Consider the following 22,750-nt stretch of genomic DNA (forward strand, 5'->3'; position numbering starts at 1 on the left):
TTTATGTCAAAGAGTGTTTTTCCTATGTTTCCCTCTAAGAGTTTTATAGTGTCTGGTCTTACATTTAGGTCTTTAATCCATTTTATGTTTATTTTTTGTATGGTGTTAGGGAGTGTTATAATTTAATTCTTTTACATGTACCTGTCCAGCTTTCCCAGCACCATGTATTGAAGAGGCTGTCTTTTCTCCATTGTATATTCTTGCCTCTTTTATCAAAAATAAGGTGACCATATATGCGTGGGTATATCTCTGGGCTTTTTATCCTGTTTCATTGATCTATATTTCTGTTTTTGTGTGAGTACCATACTGTTTTGATTACTGTAGCTTTGTAGTATAGTCTGAAGTCATTTTACATGTAGCTGTCCAGTTTTCACAGCAGCACTTACTGAAGAGGCTGTCTTTTCTCCATTGTATGTTCTTGCCTCCTTTGTCATAGATTAGGTGACTATATGTGCATGGGTTTATCTCTGGGCTTTATATCCTGTTCCATTGATCTATATTTCTGTTTTTGTGCCAGTACCATACTGTCTTGATTACTGTAGCTTTGTAGTATAGTTTGAAGTCAGGGAGCTTGATTCTTACAGCTCTGTTTTTCTTTCTCAAGATTGCTTCGGCTATTCAGGGTCTTTTGTGTTTCCATACAAATAGTAAAATTTTTTGCATTAATTCTGTAAAGAATGCCATTGATAGTTTGATAGGGATTGCACTGAATCTGTAGATTGCTTTGGGTAGTACAGCCATTTTCACAATATTGATTCTTCCAATCCAAGAACATGGTATATTTCTCCATCTGTTCACATCATCTTTGATTTCTTTCATCAGTGCTTTATAGTTTTCTGAGTAGAAGTATTTTGCCCCCTTAGGTAGGTTTATTCTTAGGTATTTTATTCTTTTTGTTGCAATGGGAAATGGGATTGTTTCCAGAAAATGGGTTTGCCCATTTTCTGGAGAGTTTTTGTAAATGGGTGTTGAATTTTGTCAAAAGCTTTTTCTGCATCGATTGAGATGACCATATACTTTTTATTCTTTAATTTGTTAATATAGCGTATCACACTGATTGATCTGCGTATACTGAAGAATCCTTGCATCCCTGGGATAAATCCCACTAGATCATGGTGTATGATCCTTTTAATACGTTGTTGGATCCTGTTTGTTGGTATTTTGTTGAGGATTTTTGTGGCTATGTTCATCAGTGATATTGGTCCATAATTTTCTTTTTTTGTGATATCTTTTTCTGGTTTTGGTATCAGGGTGATGGTGGCTTCGTAGAATGAATTTGCAAGTGTTCCTCCCTCTATAATTTTTTGGAAGAGTTTGAGAAGGATGGGTGTTAGCTCTTCTCTAAATGTTTGATACAATTCACCTGTGAAGCCATCTGGCCCCGGACTTTTGATTTGTTGGAAGATTTTTAATTACAGTTTCAATTTCATTACTTGCAGTAGGACTGTTTATATTTTCTAATTCTTCCTAGTTCTTTCTTGGAAAATTGTACCTTTCCAAGAATTTGTCCATTTCTTCATGGTTGTCCATTTTTCTGGCATATAGTTGTTTGTAGTAGTCTCTTATAATCCTTTGTATTTCTGTGGTGTCCGTTGTGATTTCTTCTTCTTCGTTTCTAATTTTATTGATTTGCATCCCCTCCCTTTTTTTCTTGGTGACTCTGGCTAAGGGTTTATCAATTTTGTTTATCTTCTCAAAGAACTAGCTTTTAGTTTTACTGATCTTTGCTATAGTTTTCTTCATTCCTATTTATTTCTGCTCTGATATTTATGATTTCTTTCCTTCTACTGACTTTGGGTTTTCTTTGTTCTTCTTTCTCTACTTCCTTTAGGTGTAGGGTTAGATTGTTTGAGACTTTTCTTGTTTCTTGAGGTGAGATTGAATGTTATAAACTTCCCTCTTAGAACTGCTTTTGCTGCGTCCCATAGGTTTTCAGTTGTTTCTGTTGTCATTTGTTTCTATGTATTTTTTCATTTCTTCTTTGATTTCTTCAGTGATCTCTTGGTTATTTAGTAATGCACTGTTTAGCCTCCATGTATTTGTGTTTTTTACAGTCTTTTTCCTATAACTGATTTCCAATCTCATAGCATTGTGGTCAGAAAAGATGCTTGATATGATTTCAATTTTCTTAAATTTTCTGAGGCTTGATTTGTGACCCATGATGTGATCTATCCTGGAGAATGTTCTGTGTGCACCTGAAAAAAAAGTGTATTCTGCCACTTTTGGGTGCAATGTTCTATAAATATCAATTAAATCTATCTGGTCTATTGTGTCATTTAATGCTTGTGTTTCTTTATTTTCTGTTTGGATGATCTGTCCATTGGGTAAGTGGGTTGTTAAAGTCCCCTATTATTATTGTGTTACTGTCGATTTCTCCCTTCCTGGTTGTTAGCATTTGCCTTATGTATTGAGGTGCTCCTATGTTGGGTGCATAAACATTTATAATTGTTATATCTTCTTCTTGGATTAATTCCTTGATCATTATGTAGTGTCCTTCCTTATGTCTTGTAACAGTCTTTATTTTCAAGTCTATTTTACCTGCTACTGCAGCTTTCTTCTGATTTCCATTTGCATGCAATATGTTTTTCCATCCCCTCACTTTCCGCCTGTACGTGTCCCTACATCTGAAGTGCGTCTCTTGTAGACAGCATGTATATGGATCTTGTTTTTGTATCTATTCAGCCAGTCTGTGTCTCTTTGTTGGGGCATTTAATCCATTTACATTCAAGGTTATTATCGATATGTACATTCCTAGTACCATTTTCTTAATTGTTTTGGGTTTGTTTTTGTAGGTCTTTTTCTTCTCTTGTGTTTCCCACCTAGAGAAGTTTCTTTAGCATTTGTTGTAATGCTGGTTTTGTGGTGCTGAATTCTCTTAGCTTTTGCTTGTCTGAAAAGCTTTTAATTTCTCCATCAAATCTGAATAAGATCATTGCTGGACAGAGCAGTCTTGGTTGTAGGTTTTTGTCTTTCATCACTTCAAGTATACCTTGCCACTCCCTTCTGGCTTGCAGAGTTTGTGCTGAAAAATCAGCTGTTAACCTTTTGGGGATTCCATTGTATGTTATTTTTTGTTTTTCCCTTGCTGCTTTTAATATTTTTTCTTTGTATTTAATTTTTGTTAGTTTTAGTATCTCTTGGTGTTTCTCCTAGGGTTTATCCTGTATGAGAGACTCTGTGTTTCCTGGACTTAGGTGACTATTTCCTTTCCCACGTTAGGGAAGTTTTCCACTATAATCTCTTCAAATATTTTCTCAGACCACTTCTTTTTCTCTTCTTCTTCTGGGACCCCTATAATTTGAATGTTGGTGCATTTAGTGCTGTCCCAGAGCTATCTGAGATTGTCTTCAATTCTTTTCATTCTTTTTTCTTTATTCTGTTCCTCTGCAGTTATTTCCACCATTTTATCTTCCAGCTCACTTATTCATTCTTCTGCCTCAGTTATTCTGTTATTGATTCCTTCTAGTGTATTTTTCATTTCAGTTGTGTTGTTCATCTCTGTTTCTTTGTTCTTTAGTTCTTCTAGATCTTTGTTAAACATTTCTTGTATTTTCTCAATCAGTGCCTCCATTTTATTTCCGAGATTCTGAATCATCTTTACTATCATTACTGTGAATTTTTTTTCAGGTAGATTGCCTATATGTTCTTTGGCCTGAGGTGTCCAACACTGGAGTTTGTTGGCTGTTGGGTAGGGCTGGGTCTTGGTACCGAGATGAGGACCTCTGGGAGACCTCACTGCGATGAATATTCCCTGGGGTCTCAGGTGCTCTGTTAGTCCAGTGGTTCAGACTCGAACTCCTACCACAGGAGCTTCAGTCCTACCCCTGGCTCAAGCACCAAGATTTTGAAAGCTGCGCAGAGCAGCAAAAAAATAAATAAATAAATAAGAAGAAGAAAGAGTAAAAAATAAAATTAGACTAGGAAACTAACAGGTATGTTAGAAAGAGTATAAAAATAAAAATATAGATGAAACAACCATAAGGTAAAACAGAATCACAATAGTAAACAAGAACAGAAGGGAAAAAAAAAACAAGAGCAGAAGGAAGGGAAAAAAAAGGTAGAAAAGGCCTTGGCTGTGGAGGGTGGGGCCTAAGCAAGGGTGAGGTTTGGGCAGTGGGTGGGGCCTATGCTTAGGACTCACACAGCTGGAAAAGGCCCTGGGGGTGTGTGTGTGGGGGGGTGGGGCTTAGGCTCAATGGAACAGAAGGGGCCCAGGCCTGCCTCTGGTCTCAGAGGACAGGGGACCCGGCCTGGGAGCCCAGCTGGCTTCCTGGGCCCAAGTGGGCAGGGCAAACGCCCTCTGCTCCTCTCCTGCTCCTGCCGTCCTGGAGGGCCCCTCCTGCTGCCTCTCCTCCTCTCTCCCGGCCTCCCTCCTATGCCTCCAGGACCCACGCATCCTGGAGGGGGCTTTGGAGGGCGGGAGACCCAGCCTGGGAGCCCAGCAGGCTTCCCAGGCTCAAGTGAGTAGGGCAAATGCTGGGCACTCTGCCCGCTCCAATCCGAGCCCCTGAGGGTCCCTCCAGGCATAGGAACCCCTCCCCTCTCAGCCACTCCTCAGGGGTGCTGGTCCTGTCTGGCCTCCACTTCTCCTCCCTGCTCAGTCCCCCCACGTCCTACCGGTTCACTTGCGGGTTCCTCCCATCTCCTTGGGCTTCGAGGTCCCCCACCAGTGTCTGACAAGTGCCCTAGTTGTGGGGAGACACCAACTCTGTGTCTTCCCATACCGCCATCTTGACTCGAACCCCCCAAAAAACTACTTTAAAAGTTATCTCTTAAAATAAAATGCTAAATAGAGGAAATGACAGTATTTCTCTATTATAATTAGTTTAAAGAAAATAAGGCTTCACAGAGCACATACACATACAGGCAGCCTGGTTCATATGGGTAATTTCAGGTATACTGTTTTTAAGAAAACAGCAAATAAACTTAGGAAATTTAAAATTCATTCTAAGTTGCTCTGAGCTGTGTACAGTCAGGAATTTCTTACAAGCTAAAAATATGCATATTAGAGACATAAAGTGATGGAAGATCACCCTAACAGCTCTAGATAATCCTACTAAAATGACAGTAAAGAAATAAAAAGGGTATAAATCCACAAGGATGAGGGGATACCACAGCAATTGGAAGAGGTCAACAAAACGATGGAAAATGGTAAGCTGGTAAGTTTTGACTGACTTAGAAAACCAGAAAGGGCTAAAAACCTGTCAACTGAGGAAGAAAGGTTCAGAAATCAGATGTATCAGGTATTTCCGAAACTGGAAGTCAAGGGTGGGGCTGAAAACATTTAAAAATGTAGACAGAGTCCTCAGCAGCCAAGATCCTTCCCCCAACCCTGAGCAGAGAGGTGACAACATCTCCCAACCTGGGTGTGTGTGTGTGTGTGTGTGTGTGTGTGTGTGTGTCTGTCTTTTTCTTCCTCACAGAGAGCTCCTAAAACCCTTGTAAATTCCTGAGTGATAAGAGCACTCGGGCATCCCTTCTACTGAGGTGATTCTAGTTGGGCTCCTGGATGGCTCCTGGTCACCAGAAAGACCAAGCCTTGATTAGAAACTTGGAATGTTCAGCCCCACCTCCCATCTTCCAGACAGGAGAGAAGGGCTGGAAATGGAGTTAATAATCGATCGTGTCCACGTGAGGAAGCCACCATTAAATCCCAACAGTAGGGGATTTAGAGAGCTTCCAGGGGGGTGAATACATCCATGTACCAGGAGGGTGATGCACCTCAACCCCACAGGAACAGAAGCTCCTGTGCTCGGGACACTCCCAGATGTCACCCTATGCACCTTTTCATCTGGCTGTGCATCTCTGTGTTTTATCATATCATTTAATAAACTGGTAAACATAAGTAAGTGTTTCACTGAGTTCTGTGAGCTGCTCTAGCAAATCAGTTGAACCCAAGGAGGGAATTGTGGAACCTCTGATTTATGGCCTACCAGTCAGAAGCACAGGATGTGCGACTGGCATTGGGGTGGGTCAGGCTTGTGGGACCGAGCCCTTAACCTGTAGGATCTGATGTTACCTCCAGGTAGACAGTGTTAGAATTGAGCTAAACTGTAGGACACCCAGGTGGTGTCACAGGGCACTGCCTGGTAGGGGAAAAATCCCACACACATTCGGTGACTAGAAGCGCCAGAAGTGAAGTGTTTTGTGGAAGTAAAGAAAACACATAGGAGAAGGAGGACTAGGGTTTTCTTAAAAAGCCTGGGCAGCAGACAAGTGGCTTTATTTTCTGGAAAAATCCAAAGCAGAAAGAAATACCAGACACAGCAGAAGGCAGGGTGAGGTAAAGGCTGGAAACAAGGAAATTTAACGCTGATATACTGAACAGCTGAGATGCCCCCCAACCCTGTCTTCCCCTGCCAGAACTGAGCCCCAGAACTGTGGCAGCCAAATGTACATTCTTCAGACAGCTCTTCTTCAGAGAAACAAAGTAGTCAAGAGAAAAGACCCAGAAATACTGACATATGAAGACGTCAAACAAAGCAGCCATGCCTCCACACTAACTTCACGGTAAACCCCTCTCGGTGACAAGTCCTGCAACACGCAGGGATGCCAAATCATTTTCCTGCTTCCACTGTAAGTATGAAAGGAGAGCCAAGAATTTACCATCCGTTTGAGAAAAATGTTTACATTAAAGAGACCAAAACAAATAAACAGAAAAATGAAAACATATCCCATCCATGAAATAAACAGGATGCTATTAAAAAAGAATACTCAGAGAAGATAAAAAGAGTTCTTGTAAATTAAAAATGAGTGCAGATAGAAGAGTTAGAAGATAAAGCTGAAAAAATCTCAAAAGTAAATAAAAACAGATAAAAGTAAGAAAAGACAACCTCAGAAGTACAACACACAACTAAAAGGCATTCCAGAGAGAGCCAACAGAGGAAAGAGAGAAGACATTATCCAAAGAACATTAAAAAAAAAAAAAATTCCCAAAGCTAAAGAAAAGGTTAAAATGAAGGAATGGGAATCTTCTCAATAGAGGCTGAAAGAAACAGAAAGACAGTTTTAAAAATCTAATGGAGAATGATTTCCAATCTAGAATTCTATCACTAAAGCTCGAAGAGACTGAAGACACTTTTAAATTTACGAAACCTCAGTAACAATTTCCATCACAGCCTTCTAAGAGTTTTCTTCTATTCAAGGATCTGGTCTATAAAATGAGAGTAAAGCAGGAAAGAGAAAGATGTGAGATCTAGGAAACAGGGACCCGACACGGGAAAGAGCTATGGACCAGACACACGGTGCCCAAGTCCTTGGAGAAGAAAGGAAGGAACTGAAGGGTTACCTGCTGTGCTCAACAGTAACGAGACATTCTACATGAGCAGAGAGTCGGGGAGACAGATAACTTGCTGGTAAAAAGAGAACAAAACTAAATAAAAAAGCCAATCTGTTAAAGGAAATATAAATATATGATGAAATGTGGGTCTGCATGAACCATGAACTGATTACTGTGATGGAGACAGTATAGGAGACTGAACTCTGTATCTTCCATAGCAGGAGTAATGTCTAAAGTGAAAAAATTAAAAATAATCAAGCATATGATTTACAATATAGAGGTGATTTTAAGAAAAAACACCTAGGAATTATTGCCTCCAGGGAGTGGGACTCTGTAATGAGAAGGAATAGAGCAGAGATTGCTATTTTTCATTCAGTCTCTGACTTTTAAACTCATATGTGAATTGTTATTTTGATAAAAATTATCATTAAGAAAAAAGTCATCCAAACTAAAACCTGTGACATTCAGACAGGGAATATTAACGAGGTGTCTTACTTACCACACTGTGTAATTGGCTGCATTTAACTCGATAGCATCTCTGGTTAGTTCAAAAGCCCGTTCACTTCTCTCGTCACGCTGCAGGACAGCCCGGAAATAATCATAAACATCCTGAACTAGAAACAGAGCACACAACTGCATTAGGATGATCTTTCTTGTTTAAAACAACCACTATAGTACAAAATGTTGTTTTCCTCTATGAGGAAGATACTTTATCGTATGTATACGATTTATAACAATACGCAAAAGAAAGAAAATCCAATGACTATGACTGCCACCCTGATAACTTGTGTCACAGCCAGGATGCACGTACGGGGGTTGATGCCTGACTCCAGATCCCCCAGAGACCTTATGCATTAAAGAAAAATTAAGAGTGCATATATCCAAATATATTCACTTAGCTGTTTTTCTCACATTTTATTTTGATCAGTTTTTTTTAACTGAAAAAGTAATATACACAATGATAGAAAACTCAAACAGTACAAAAAGGTTCATGCTAAGTTTCCATTCCACTAAATTCCCAGTTCTTCTCCCCAGAAGCAACTGTGGAGTGATTCTAATGTATCCTTCCAAATATATCCTATGCACACAAAAGTATATGTTCTAATTCCATCTTCTCATTTTTTTTTTTTTAATATAAATGAGATCACATCCCACTCTAATGTCCTGGGCCTTACTTTTTTCACTCATACATTATTCAAGGTCGTATAAACTAGTAAATATCTCTATGGAAAACCACTTGGTAATATCTATTAAAAATTAAAAACTGGGGACTTCTCTGGTGGTGCAGTGGTTAAGAATCTGCCTACCAATGCAGGGGACACGGGTTCAAGCCATGGTCTGGGAAAATCCCACATGCCGCAGAGCAACTAAGCACGTGTGCCACAACTACTGAGCCTGAGCTCAAGAGTCCGCACGTCACAACTACTGAAGCCTGCATGCCTAGAGCCTGCAAGGCACAACTACTGAGCCCGTGAGCCACAACTTACTGAAGCCCACAGGCCTAGAGCCCATGCTCCACAAGAGAAGCCACCGCAATGAGAAGCCCATGCACCCCAACGAAGAGTAGCCCCCGCTCGCCACAACTAGAGAAAGCCTGTGCACAGCACAAAGACCCAACACAGCCAAAAATAAAGTGTTTCTCTAAAAAATAAATAAATAAATAAAAACTGACTACTCATTGACCTAACAATTCCAGTTCCAGTAAGTTTTCTTACAAATATACTCCTGTATGTGCCCAAAGCATCCAAGGAAATTTACATAAGAAATAAAGAAATGAAGACTGGAAACAACTGAAATTTCCATGAGTAAAGAATGGGTTAAGTCCATCATGGTACACCCATACAACAAAATCCTACGCAGCTATTAGTAACGAGGCTGTTCTGTTATGTACTGAAATGGAACAATTGCTAAGACAGGTTGTTGAGTGAAAAACATAAGGTGCAGAGCAGCAGCTATTCGTTTAGTTAAAAATATATGCTTATTTATGAACATACGAGTTTGAGGAACAAGATGAGAAGATGACATAATTTTCAACCACATTCCCCGTTACAAAGTTTACTACATTTTTCAAACACTTGCACAGCATTTCGTTGTATGGGCACTCTATACCTAACTCGTCCCCTATAAATGAATGTTTAAATTGTTTTCATTCTTTCACTGTCCTATCATGGTATGTTTCTGCACACACGTGCAAATTCAGTACATCTGTAGGATGAATTCCTACAAGTGGAATTACTGGATCAAGGTTATGTGCACTGTTGATGCTGACAGACAGTGCCAAATCAACCTCTCAAAAAAGGTCTGTTCAATATATAGTCCCTCCAAGCATGTATGAATACACCAATTCTTTTTCCACATCCTCACTGACAGAGTATCAAAACTTCTGATCTTTGCCAATCTCTTAACTGAAGGAACTTAGACCTTTACAAATGTTAACCTATTTTACTCTCATTTCCACAAGAGACACAGGCTTAAGAGAGATTAACAAGTTCACATGGCCCAGTGTACTTTGGAGACAGAAGTTAAACCCCAATCTAGTCTGACACCAAAGCACACACTGCTAATCACAATGCTCATTTCACTGCAGCTGAAATGCCTTCACATCACAGCACAGATTAACATAGAGAACAGACTAAGCCCTAAACAGACTACTAAAAAAACCCAGGTGTTAAATACTCCTCAATACTTGTTTTTCCACAATTAAAAATTTATGTGGACATGCTATGTTATTTTTCTTTTTTTAAAAATTTTTATTATTTATTTGGCTGCATCAGGTCTTAGTTGCAGCATGTGGGATTTCATTGCGGCATGCGGGATCTTTTGTTGCAGTGCACGGGCTCTTCGTTGTGGTGCGTGGGCCTCTCTCTAATTGTGGTGTGTGGTCTCCAGAGCGCATGGGCTCAGTAGTTGCAGCACGCAGGCTCTCTAGTTGTGGCGCGTAGGCTCCAGAACACGGGGGCTCAGTAGTTGTGGCGTGTGGGCTCCAGAGTGCAAGGGCTTGGTAGTTGTGGAGCATGGGCTCAGTAGCTGTGGCGCATGGGCTTAGTTGCCCCACGGCACGTGGGTATGTTCCCTGACCAGGGATCGAACCTGCATCCCCTGCATCAGAAGGTAGATTCTTAACCACTGGACCACCAGGAAAGTCCCGCTATTTTTCTTATAGCATATAATTTTCCAGTTACTGACAGGGTTCACAAACTTTTAGGAGGTCAATATGCATGAATACAATGTCAATATATCCTGATTTGCCTAACCATTCTGCTACTACTGGTTGTTTTCAATTTTGTTTTATAAAAATCACTACTTTAAGCATCCAATGACCTTTCATTAAAAAATTTTAAAAATTAAATATACAATACACACATATGCACTTATGTGTGTGTATGCAAGCACACACGGGTATGTATATAGTTTCATTAGACTACAACCCCAAAAAAGAAATTATCAGAGGAGAGCATGAATAATTATAGCTCTTTCTGAACATACAAAGGTCATCTACTCCTAAATACTACCTTTAAAATACTGAATTTAATTTATACCAGAGTAAAATTTAGAAACAATATACATGGTAAATAACTATGGAATATTATGTGGTCATTAGAACCAAGCTCCCAAATACTTTAAAATGTGTAACAAAATGCTTATGTTAACTCTATATACAATGTATAAACACATTATTTTATATTCACACATGTACACATACATAGTATAAACCTAACTCTGTGGAAACATATTTTCCGAGGAGTGGAAGGCTATACACCAAATGTTAACAGTGGTTAGTTCTGGATGATTATACTCTTCTTTTGATGTTAACATCTTCAAATTTTTCTTCAGTGAGCATGTGTTACTTTAAAAAATATTTTTTTTGGCTGCACTGGGTCTCCGCTGTGGCATGTGGGCTTTCTCTAGTTGAGGCGAGCAGGGCCTACTCTTCGTTGTGGTCGCAGACTTCTCACTGCGGTGGCTTCTCCTGTTGCAGAGCACGGGCTCTAGGCGCATGGGCTTCAGTTGTTGTGGCACATGGGCTTAGTTGCTCTGTAGTATGTGGGATCTTCCCAGACCAAGGCTTGAACCCATGTCCCCTGAATTGGCAAGGTGGATTCTTTTTTTTTTTTTTTTTTTTTGCGGTACGCAGGCCTCTCATTGTTGCGGCCTCTCCCGTTGCGGAGCACAGGCTCCGGACGCGCAGGCCCAGCGGCCATGGCTCGTGGGCCTAGCCACTCCACGGCATGTGGGATCCTCCCGGACCGGGGCACGAACCCGCATCCCCTGCATCAGCAGGCGGACTCTCAACCACTGCGCCACCAGGGAAGCCCGGCAAGGTGGATTCTTAACCACTGCGCCACCAGGGAAGTCCTCCAAAATGTTTTTGTTTGTTTGTTTTTTTGGGTTTTTTTGCAGTACGCGGGCCTCTTACTGCCGTGGCCTCTCCCGTTGCGGAGCATAGGCTCCGGACGCGCAGGCTCAGCGGCCCTGGCTCACAGGCCCAGCCGCTCCGCGGCATGTGGGATCTTCCCAGACCAGGAAATGAACCCGCGTCCCCCGCATCGGCAGGCAGACTCTCAACCACTGCGCCACCAGGGAAGCCCCCAAAATGTTTTTAATTAAAAAGAAATACACGTTCCGGGAGTCAGCCTGGAGGGCACAGAACACCATGCGCCCACTTGGCCGCGCCATCCGGGTGGGGATGTGCACGGCCCTGGTCCCCCAGCCAGCCTGCCTGGGACTGGGGCGCAGCCCAGTGGCTCCCCGCCCGCTCCTCTCTCCTCACGCAGCCCCTCCGTACGATCCCTGGCGTGAGGCGTCCGAGCTGAGGCGCTGAGAGAAAAGGGAAATTGCAAAGCTCATCTACAACCAGATCGACAGCATATTTTTTTTAGGACTCAAGAATCAACATTGGGCTATTTCCTAAGATTAAACCATGAAAGCCCACTTGGAGGCTGCACAGCCATCTGCACACTTGAACCTGAAAAATGGACTTTTTTCATCGGGGAGATCTCCTTCTTCAGCTAAATCATCAGAAGTGGTGAGAAGAAAAGATCCCTACCCAACCAAACTCCTCCAGACAAATTAAATCAGTCCAGCGAGGAATGGAGCTGTACAGATCATTGGCCAGATCACCATCTTCTGCTTGCACCGCCACTGAGCCATCCCTCTAGGACTGCCACCTACATGCAGGTAGCACCCAGTGCAATGCATCCAGCTAAGGCAGGGAATGGGAGCTGAAATCCTACCCCATTCACCAAGCCGAGTTTATTGGTGCATGGCCGTGTCTGCCCAGATGATGTGGCTCCTTTTTCAAATTTTCGCCAACGCACCCTGTATGGGCTAGTGGCATGTCTGACCACCCCACTCCCATATCCCAGTCCTACCCGTAATTCTATTCCTTACCTCAGATGGATTCAAGATTTTCATGAACAAAATAGGTTTCTTCCAAAAGATAAAATATTTGACCCAAATTGAAATTAATTTCATAGGTAAAGCTCAAAATATTACCATAGATGTGAATTATGTATGTATTTATGTATACATGTATATACAGTTATGTAGATACATATGTCTATGTATCAGAAGTTAGCACAACTTAAATTTGGTAAATGTTTAAAATAAAACTATTTTGAGTATTCAAAAAAAAAAAAAGAAAAGAAAGAAATACATGCTCTTTGTAAACACTGCAAACAATATAAAAGTACATGAAGTCTCCCATATCCAGTGCTACTCCCAGTGCACTGGATCTGTATCACTGGTAATGGCTGTTACCAGTTGATATGTCTCTCCAGACATTTTTCTAAGCAAATAAATGTAATCTTGCTCTTGTTTTTTAATGAAGTTGGCATAACACTTTCATTCTGCTTTTCATTTTGGCATTTCCCCCTCAGTGATATGTTCTTCCATGCCTATGTATACACATCTACATCATTCTTGTTTCACTTTTCCATACAGTGGGCCTGGCATAATTTACATGTCAATGCTATTTTTTTGCAGAACAGATTCCTACAAGTGGGACTAGGATACTCAGTCTTAGGGCTATATGACCCTATATAATTTAGGGTCATAAATAAATTTGGGATTATATAAATAGAATTTTATATTCATTAGATTTTTTTGATATTAACAGTCTGTTAATTAAAAATTACAAACTTAAAACACTGTCATACTCAAAGTGTCTAAAACTTATGTGCCTTTTTTTCACTCAACACTGTTTCTGCAATATGTCCCTATTATAACAGATCTAGATCCTCTTATTGGTTATGTAGCACACAGCTGTATGACAACGATACATTTATCTATTCTCCAAAACACAAATATACAGCTGGTTTCCAATATTTTGTTCTTCCAAAAAATGCTGTGAATTGTAATAGCTATCACACACAGTGCTTCCTATGAGTCAGCCACTGTTCTCTTATTTCATGTGTATACCTCACTCACTCTATAAAGTAGTTACTACTATCGTCCTCATTTGACACAGAAGAAGACAGAGATAATGAGAGGTTAAATAACTTGTCCAAGGTTACAGAGTCAGTAAAGTGGTGCAGTTAGAATCTGCACTACGTGGTCTGGCTCTGAAGTCTGTGCTCTCAGCCTCCTAGTACATGTCTTCTGATGCCATAAGCCAGAGTGAACCCAGAATGTATCATGCGAAGCAGCATTTCAAGGTTGTAAGATATGAGCATTTTCTAGTTTTACTAAATATACACGCAATAGTGCTTTCTAAAATGGCTAAACATATGAAAACTACCACCTGAAAAGCATGGATCTGTTCATATGTCTCAATATCTGATATCATAAAACAGTTTAAAATTATCTTTCATTCCTAATGATAATGGATTGTCCCCCTATTTAATGGCTAACGAAATTTTTTCTTCTATGAACTACAAGTTCATACCCTTTGTCTATTTTTTGATTAGTTTCCCTGTTTCTTTAACCTTTCGTAGGAATTCCTTATAAGGTTCTGAATATCGATCCTCTGTTTATACATCTTCTCTTACACTGCTGTTTGCTTTTTAACTTATTCACGGTGTCTTCTGTTGCACAAATTTAAAATTGTGATATAATCATTTATCAATTTTTGATCAATGGGTCATTATTTCTCTCTTTTCCTTTGTGGTTTGTAATAATGATATATATATATATATTTGTTTGTTTGTTTGTTTTTGCGGTACGCGGGCCTCTCAGTGTTGCAGCCTCTCCTGTTGCGGAGCACAGGCTCTGGATGCGCAGGCCCAGCCGCTCTGCGGCATGTGGGATATTCCCGGACCGGGGCAAGAACCCGTGTCCCCTGCATCGGCAGGCAGACTCCCAACCACTGCACCACCAGGGAAGCCCCTAATGATATATTTAAGAATTAAAAATGTTGATTTTTTTTTTTTTTACCCTGAAAAAAAAGGTTTTATTATTTTTAACTGAAAGAGAAATGAATGACTGTGTCAGTTTTCGAAAGGTTCCTTATGAATCTGGAAAAGTTGTGGTTTTCATTTCTCAGATCACTAGTGAGGTTAACATCTCTTCATACATATTTCTATTTCTTCTAGTGAATTATCTCTTCACATATAATATCTCTCACCAGTTTGGAAGTTTTTCAGGTTCATGCAGTTATACCTTCTGATCTTTTCCTCAATCAATTCGGAGTTTTACATCTTGCCTAATAATTCCTTCTTTACCCTAAGAATGAAAGATTATTCTATTTGCTTTAGTATGTTTACAGTTCTGCTTTAGGACTTTAATTCATCTGTAATTTATTTTCATGTAAGATATGAGATAGGGATACAATTCTGCTTATATTCAAATCCACAGACAACTGTTACAAAACCATTACTTGACTGATCCATCTTTTTCATACAGATATGAAATGTCCTTTTTATCAAATATTGAGGTCCCACCTATACTGATGACCTATTTTTAGTTTCTTTATTAATCTATCTATTTCTGCACCAGTTCTACATGTTAATTAAGTTTATTTGATAAGGCAAACCCTCACACCATTATTCTTTCTTTACATTCTTGACATTATCTCATAATCAGAAAAAATAATAATCGCTTTTTGTAAAAGAGGAATGATCTTGGATAACAGAGCCTTAACTGAAAGAAATATATACATAAAACTACAAAACTTGCATTCCATTTTGTTTACCCTTTCCTAGAAGAACAACTAACAATTAACATTTGCATGGCCTTCAATTTACAAAGCATTTCACATTCATTATGAAAGAACACTTTGTCAAAGAAAATAATCCACTCACTATCAGTAATATATTCCAGCTGAGCCTAACATTTCACAGCTAAAATATATTTCAAAATGCTCATGTTTCAACAACCAAAGTTTATTCTAAATAAAACAGTAAATCATTTCTGTTGTATCTCATGTGCAGATTAAACACTAAATGAAAAGCACAATCACACAGTGGTTACTATGTATTATAATGTAACATTCATTATTCAAACTTAAAATATGTCCACTCTTTGGACAAAATAAAACTTTTAATCATGAAAATAAATGACAAAACCCCACAAGATTAGCTTAAGTCATTTAGATCTTTATTAGACAAAAATCTGTCATCTATCTAGTCACATAGTTGTGAATTTCAACTTTGCTACTAAGTTTGACTTACAGACCTTTCCCTAATAAAAAATAAACTTACATTTTTCACTATAAATGATCTGGACCACTGGATTGGGGCCATCATTCTGCGGCACTGGATCTATATCAGCCCATTCTGCTCTGTCCCTGAAAATACATATATTTTTCAGTGATTATATTCAAGCGTGTAAGGAAAAGAAGAAATCTGATGTTTTTTTAAAAAGGCAACAATTACACTTTAACTTACAAATAATGTAACCATGGTTGGATTCTTCAAGACCAAGTGTTGCCACTTTGTTTTACATATTAAACTTTTAAGTAAAAGAAAAATAAAATGAATAATTTTCCAATTAAAGTTAATAAGTCAATAGTTTTCAAATTTAAAGTTTTTACATAAATGCAAAAGCAGGTTTTTGTAGCAAGTACACAATAGTTTTAAATTAGAAATCAATCTAATTCATTGGTCTAATAAGGCTCTTTGGAATCAGTCAACAGTTTAAAAAAATTTGAATAACAATTTTTTATTTGAATACTCTGAATAACTAGAAAGTGATATTTAAAAGTAAAAGTAATCACTATCATTTTTGTACACTGAGAGGTGGTCCAGGTGGTCAGTAGAGTCTGGAATCTGTGGAACACTGGCTCTACCACTTAACTAGCTGTGTGACCCTGAGGAAGTTACTTAACCTCTCTGGGCCTCAATTTCTTCATTTATAAAATGGAGATGATACTATTACCAACCAACCTTAGAAGGCTACTTGGAGGTTTAAGTGAGATAATAAATTAAGCTCTTAAAATATGCATAATAGTAAGCATATAATACACAGTATTATACTATATATACACTATTATACTATATATACCCTAACACACACAGTTAGCATATACAATATTATACAGGAAATACACTAAATGTACTATATAGTATTACTGTATGCTTAAATATATATGCTATATGTTATAAATGTAGCATATAATAAATGCATACAGTAAGTATTCAATGAATACTACTTCTCATTATCAATGCTAAAATAAATTACAGTGGCAACACTGGGTGCCTATAGACACTGCTGTGTAAACTGCTCAGTGTGACCAAATTTTCGTTAACCACTATTTTACTTACATTCTTTTCCTATTAACCATTTTTCAGTTCTCTGTACTCATCAGCTATTGACAGCAAAAATTCTGTGGTATCTAGACAAATCCTAAAATTGTGCCCATTATACAAGGAGAAATCCAGGGGAAACAATTACCCGAGGTGTGAGACCTATATGGGGAGTGGCATGAGAATGGTACCGCTGTCCTTTAGGCACAGGGAAATAGGACACAGTCAAGGGAAGAACCCGAGTATTTCACAGTTCAGAGAGGAGGTCTGAGGGCTATGGGGCCACCTCAACCAACTGAAATCACTAACATTGTAAACTCCAAGAACGAAATCAGCATAGTGGCTTTCACTCAATTCATAAACAACCTACGCAAATCAGTCATCTAATGGGTTTACCTAGAACTACAGAAGAAAAAATAAGACATGAGAAAAGTAAGGACTTCTCAGTCGTCTCTGCAGGTTCAAAATGCAGCTGGGGAACCAGCATGACCAACAGAAAGCAAAGAACTAACGGGGACGGGACTGGGTGGTGGCAAAGATGAGGAGGAAAGGTGAGAAAGTTACAGCAGTACCCGACACTGCACATGGCTTGCACTAAGCACGAGGCGACGAGGGGATGCGTAACGGAGTTGAATTCTCATAGTCTCATCCTTACAGCCTAACTCGGTGCCTGGCTGACGCTGGGCGCTAGAAACACTGAAAGAAAACGCTGAATGAAAACGTCCCGGTCCCTAAAGATCTTACGCTAGCTCTCTCCGTTTCCGCAGAACAAACCACGGGAAGCCCCGTTTCTAAAGCGAGCCAATCTGGACCTTCTTTGCGGTCCGACTGCACCCAAGCCCTTTGGCATTCGGACTACAGCAGGCCAGCGCTGTGGGTTCCGAAACCTCCACCGCCCAGAACGGTGACAGCGCGGGCCCCACCCCGCCGCTCCCGGCCGCCGGACGGCGAGGACGCGCTAGGTTCTGCCGCAGCCGCGCCCCGTGCAGCGCCGCGCGCGGGGGAGGGCCTCCCGCGCCGCGACCATGCCGTGGGCGTTACCTGTACAGGACATAGGTGGGCGAGTCCAGGCTCAGGAACCCGTCGTCCATAGGGGACGCCGCCGCCTCTTCTTGCTGCAGCTGGGGCGGCGGGGGATGCGGCTGGGGCGGCGGCGGCTCCGGCTGACCTGGCTCCCCGCCCTGCGCAGCCTCCCCGACGCCGTCGGCGGCCGCCATCTCTCCTCGGCTCCCAGCGGAGGAGGTGCCGGAGGCCCCGCCCCTGCCCCGCCCCTCTCACGGCTACTTCCGGTTTTTCCGCTCCTACCATAGAGACGCGGGCCGGAGTGCCCAGCGCCCGCGCCCGCGCCCTGGCCTGGACGTCCCTGTTGGGCGCGGTTCCGCGCTTCGGGCTGCATCACGCCACCTGGGGCCCCAGGTTTCTCACTCGTCCTGTCCGCAGGCCTGTCCGAACGCTTGTAGCTGGTGCTTCGGAACGTACTAGTGTTGTTAGTTGTTAGTGTCGGCGGGAGAAGCTTGGGAGCCCTGGATAAGCAGCTGGCGCCCGCGCTCCGCGTTAGCCATCCAAGGGCATTTACGCTCCTTGCACACATTTTTTTTTTTTTTTTTTTTTTTTGGATGCTGAGTTTATACCGCAGAATTTCAGTAATCCAGGATTTTAGTCTTTTGAAATTAAAGTTCTAATTATGCAAGGAATATGGGTATACATTATAGGAAAGGTAAACGTTTAACACTGACTACCTAGTATATACCGGGCTTGCTCATGGCACAAAATAAACTCTGCAGTCACGGGCTTTGCATTCTAGGGGAGGATAGCAGAATACGCCCCAAAATATGTATGTAGGAGTACAGGACATGCCACTCCACAGATGCTGCTTTGGTGTTTTGGTTATTTTGAGCTGTTGGCACTTGAAAAACAGTAAATGTGGGGAGAAGCTTTCTCAGAACTCCCTTACATTTCTAAAGACAGACCCTCCAAAAGGAGCTCAATTGCCGTTAAGTCCCCTCCCTGGGAGTTTCCAGAGTGGAAGTGGACGCCACACCCTGACAAGTTTTGTCAAATTGTCACATCTCCAACCTGTTCTTCTAAGGGCCCGTTCATCTTTCCTAAAAACCTTTTACTCTCCCCCAAGAGGCCTTCATCTCCCATCCCCTTTCCTTATTAAGGTGGTATTTAAGCCTGAGTTCTAAGCCATCTCAGGGAGTTGCTAATTTTTCTCTGGGTATCTAGGTATTTTTCTATTTTCTCTAAGGTATACATGTTAATAAACCTCTTTTTGTTTTTCTCTTGTTAATCTGTCTTTTATTACTGGGGTTTCAACCAAGAACTCAGAAGGGTGGAAGGAAAATTATTTTTCACCTTCAGCAGTAGATTTTCAGGAAGGCTTTTCAGGGGCTGTTTGAGCAGAGACCTGTGAGAGGAAAAAGCATACCAGTCAGAGAACAGGAAGTGCGTGCTTGGTGCGATCTTGGTTCGGCAAGGATGCCAGCAGGGCTGAAGGCCTGTGAGTGAGGGGAAGGAACTGGTGGGTGATAAGATTGAAGAAGCAGCCAAAGATCATGATAAGGATTTGGATTTTTATTATTATTTTTATTGTGGTAAAATAGTCATAACATGAAACTTATCTTTTTAATCATTTTTAAGTATATAGTTTGGTGATGTTAAGTACATTCACATTGATGTGCAGCCATGGCCACCATCCATCTCCAGAACTTTATCATCTTCCCAACTGAAACTCTGTCCACATCAAACACTCCCCATTCCCCACCCAATCCCGCCCCGGCCCCTTGTAACCACTATTCTACATTCTGTCTCTGTGAGTATGACTATTCTAGGTCCTCATGGAAGTAGAATCATACAGTATTTGTCCTTTGGTGTCTGGCTTATTTCAGTTTGCGTAATGTCCTCCAGGTTCATCCACGTTGTAACACGTGTCAGAATTTCCTTTTTAAAGGCTGAATAATATTCCATTGTATGTATGGGCCACATTTTGTTTATCCAATCACTTGATAATGAACATTTGGGTTGCTTTCACCTTTTGGCTGTTGAGAATAATGAAATACCTGTTAGAGACCCCGCTTTCACTTTTGGGTATTTACCCAGTGTGGGATTGCTTGACATACGGTAATTCTATGTTTAGGTTTTTGGGAACTGTTTTCCACAGCATCTGTGCAAGGGTTCCAGTATCTTCCCATACTCACCGATGCTTGTTTCCTGGTTTTGTTTTGATAACCATCTGAATGAATGTGAACTGGTATCTTCACTTTGCATTTCCCTAATGATTAGTGATGTTGAGCATCTTTTAATGTGCTAATTAACATTTGTGGGATTTGATTTTAAGTGGAAATTAGTGGAAGGTTTTGAGTAAAGGAGGGACATGTGATTTACATTCTTAAAGGATTATTTTGGCTACCATGTGTGAAATACACAAAGTAGAAAGGCAAGAATGGAAACAGATGAGTGTAAAGCTATTGTAGCAGTCCGGGCAAAAGGTCAAAGTGTTTAAATTATGCTTCACAATTCACTGATCGATCATAAAGTCATTTTAGTGGGTCCTATGGTGGACAAGGTGACCCACCAGTCCTCCTCCAAGGAGGAACTTGCTGCCCAGCTTTGGGGAGTGCAGTCAGCAGCCAGCCTCCTGCGTGGCCTGAGGACAGCCCACAATGGACTGCTAAGAGACAGAGGGCCTCTTAGGTATGAGGGCCCAGCCATCGCAGCCTGACGGGGACCACTGACAGGTGCCACACGGCTTTCACCTGGGAGGCTGAGACCTCACAGGCCTTGCAGTTTGACCACACGGGTGTTGGTCCCAAGTTCCATCTTAGTATCTGATTCCATGACCAGCATTTTTTGGAGTGTTTAATGAGTATTTCAAAAACTGAAATACAGTGGAATAGAAAATATTGCACAGTGCATTTAGAAGAAGAAAGTAATTTTTGGTGAAGTTTTTTTTTTTTTTTTTTTTTGCAGTACGCGGGCCTCTCACTGTTGTGGCCTCTCCCGTTGCGGAGCACAGGCTCCAGACATGCAGGCTCAGCGGCCACGGCTCACGGGCCCAGCTGCTCTGCGGCATGTGGGATCTTCCCGGACCGGGGCATGAACCCATGTCCCCTGCATCGGCAGGCGGACTCTCAACCACTGCGCCACCAGGGAAACCCTGGTGAAGTTTTTTTAAACTTATATATGTTCAGGTGTAATGGGTCATGTTGTAAAATGTATTTCTTACCGTGGGTCGTGGTCAACAATTTTAGAAAACAATGGACTGTATCAGTTCAGTTGGAGGTGATGAACAGTGTATGGATTCTGGATGTTCTTTGAAGGTTACTCTGATAGGATTTGCTGACAGCTTAACTGGATGGAGGATGCAAGACCCAAAAATAGTTAAGAATGACTCTAAGGTGACAGTTCCTTTTGATCAGAGTAGACAAAACTCCCTTTGACCATCCAATCCTGATTTAGTTCAGTTGTTCACTGTGTTCTTTCCCTATGGATTTACATCCATGCATATATTTCTGGTGGCTTCCATGCATATATTTCTGGTGGCTTTAAAAGAAAGAAAAAAACAGAGTCATATTTATTTGGCAAATTTTAGTATTGAATGGATATAGATCTTTCTGGGCTACAATATAGCTTCTCTGTCCTTCCTGATCCTTTGGTATGTATCTCTCCAAACCGCAATAACCTAATAACTCCTCCAAACTCTAATAAATCACAGAACATATTCTTTTTTAAAAAATAAATTTACTTATTTATTTCTGGCTGCTTTGGGACTTTGTTGCTGTGCACGGGCTTTCTCTAGCTGCGGTGATCAGGGGCTACCCTTTGTTGTAGTGCGCGGGCTTCTCATTGCGGTGGCTTGTTAGGGAACACGGGCTCTAGGCACACGGGCTTCAGTAGTTGTGGCACGTGGGCTCAGTAGTTGTGGCTTGCGGGCTCTAGCGTGCAGGCTCAGAAGTTGTGGCACACAGGCTTGTTTGCTCTGTGGCATGTGGGACCTCCTGGACCAGGGCTCGAACCCATGTCCCCTGCATTGGCGGGTGGATTCTTAACCACTGCGCCACCAGGGAAGTCCCAGAACATATTCTTTAAAGTTGTCAGTTATAGGAAAGGAAAATCAATGACTGCTGCCACTATTTCAAGATAGGTACCCTACACTCCATTAGCTCTCCCATCAAACCAGTGCAAATAAGAATACAATCTGAGTTAAAAAAAGACTGGCTGATCCTCTTTCAAAACAGCTGGATACCTGTCAGCACATGGATGTTCTAAACCTGTCATTGTCTTCTAGATCCTTGCGATGTGCTCTGAATTGTGCACCAACACTCCTGCCTTCTTACCAATCCCTGAGGATATCAGAAGCAGTCTACAGATGCTTGGTGAAAATACGATCAGAAAAATGAAAGCCAGAGAAGGGAAACTGTAAGACACGGTAGAAGAAAGTCATCACCCCAGAGGAGGGACAGATGGGATCTGGACGAATATCCATAAGGACACACAAATGCTGTCTCATTTGAGACCAAAAAAACCCTATGGAGAAGCAGGGCAATTGTTGATTCTCCACTTTACAAGTGAGAACCTGAGCCAGGCCTGACGCACTTGTTACAGAACATGGAGAAGGGTGACAGGAAATGGACACTCATGAAACCCATGCCTGCCTCCCCAGTTTCAAAGGGTGCCTTCCTCTGTCCAGTACTTCTTAACCCTGGCTGCATCTTAGAATCACGTGGACAGTTTTAATGAAACTCCAGTGACTGAGCCCCAGCCTCAGGGATTCTAATTTCATTGG

The 22,750-nt window shown here is 41.3% G+C and overlaps 2 protein-coding genes across 6 annotated transcripts in view; both read right to left on the reverse strand.

The window, feature by feature from the left end:
• Positions 1–18,190, reverse strand: part of FNTA (farnesyltransferase, CAAX box, subunit alpha) — a 31,195-nt gene extending 13,005 nt beyond the window's left edge. For both annotated transcript variants that reach the window (XM_024765129.1, XM_024765128.1), the window contains exons 1-3: positions 18,004–18,190; positions 15,919–16,004; positions 7,779–7,893 (exon numbers count right to left, since the gene is read on the reverse strand). In XM_024765129.1, the coding sequence (XP_024620897.1) occupies positions 7,779–7,893; positions 15,919–16,004; positions 18,004–18,179 (377 nt within the window). In that variant the 5' untranslated portion in view covers positions 18,180–18,190. The remainder of the gene's footprint in view (positions 1–7,778; positions 7,894–15,918; positions 16,005–18,003) is intronic.
• Positions 18,191–19,244: 1,054 nt separating this feature from the next.
• The window catches only part of HOOK3 (hook microtubule tethering protein 3), a 113,453-nt gene continuing 109,947 nt past the window's right edge, over positions 19,245–22,750 (reverse strand). For 2 of the 4 annotated variants that reach the window (XM_024764962.1, XM_024764961.1), the window contains one exon: positions 19,245–19,372. In XM_024764962.1, coding sequence (XP_024620730.1) covers positions 19,267–19,372 — 106 coding nt within the window. In that variant the 3' untranslated portion in view covers positions 19,245–19,266. Of the gene's footprint in view, positions 19,373–19,972; positions 20,004–21,185; positions 21,508–22,750 lie in introns of those variants that run through there. The other 2 variants (XR_003005905.1, XM_024764963.1) reach the window with 2 other exon arrangements.

Source organism: Neophocaena asiaeorientalis, unplaced genomic scaffold (genome assembly GCF_003031525.2).
Source record: "Neophocaena asiaeorientalis asiaeorientalis breed wild unplaced genomic scaffold, Neophocaena_asiaeorientalis_V1.1 scaffold14, whole genome shotgun sequence".
In the NCBI taxonomy this organism is placed as follows: Eukaryota; Metazoa; Chordata; class Mammalia; order Artiodactyla; family Phocoenidae; genus Neophocaena; species Neophocaena asiaeorientalis.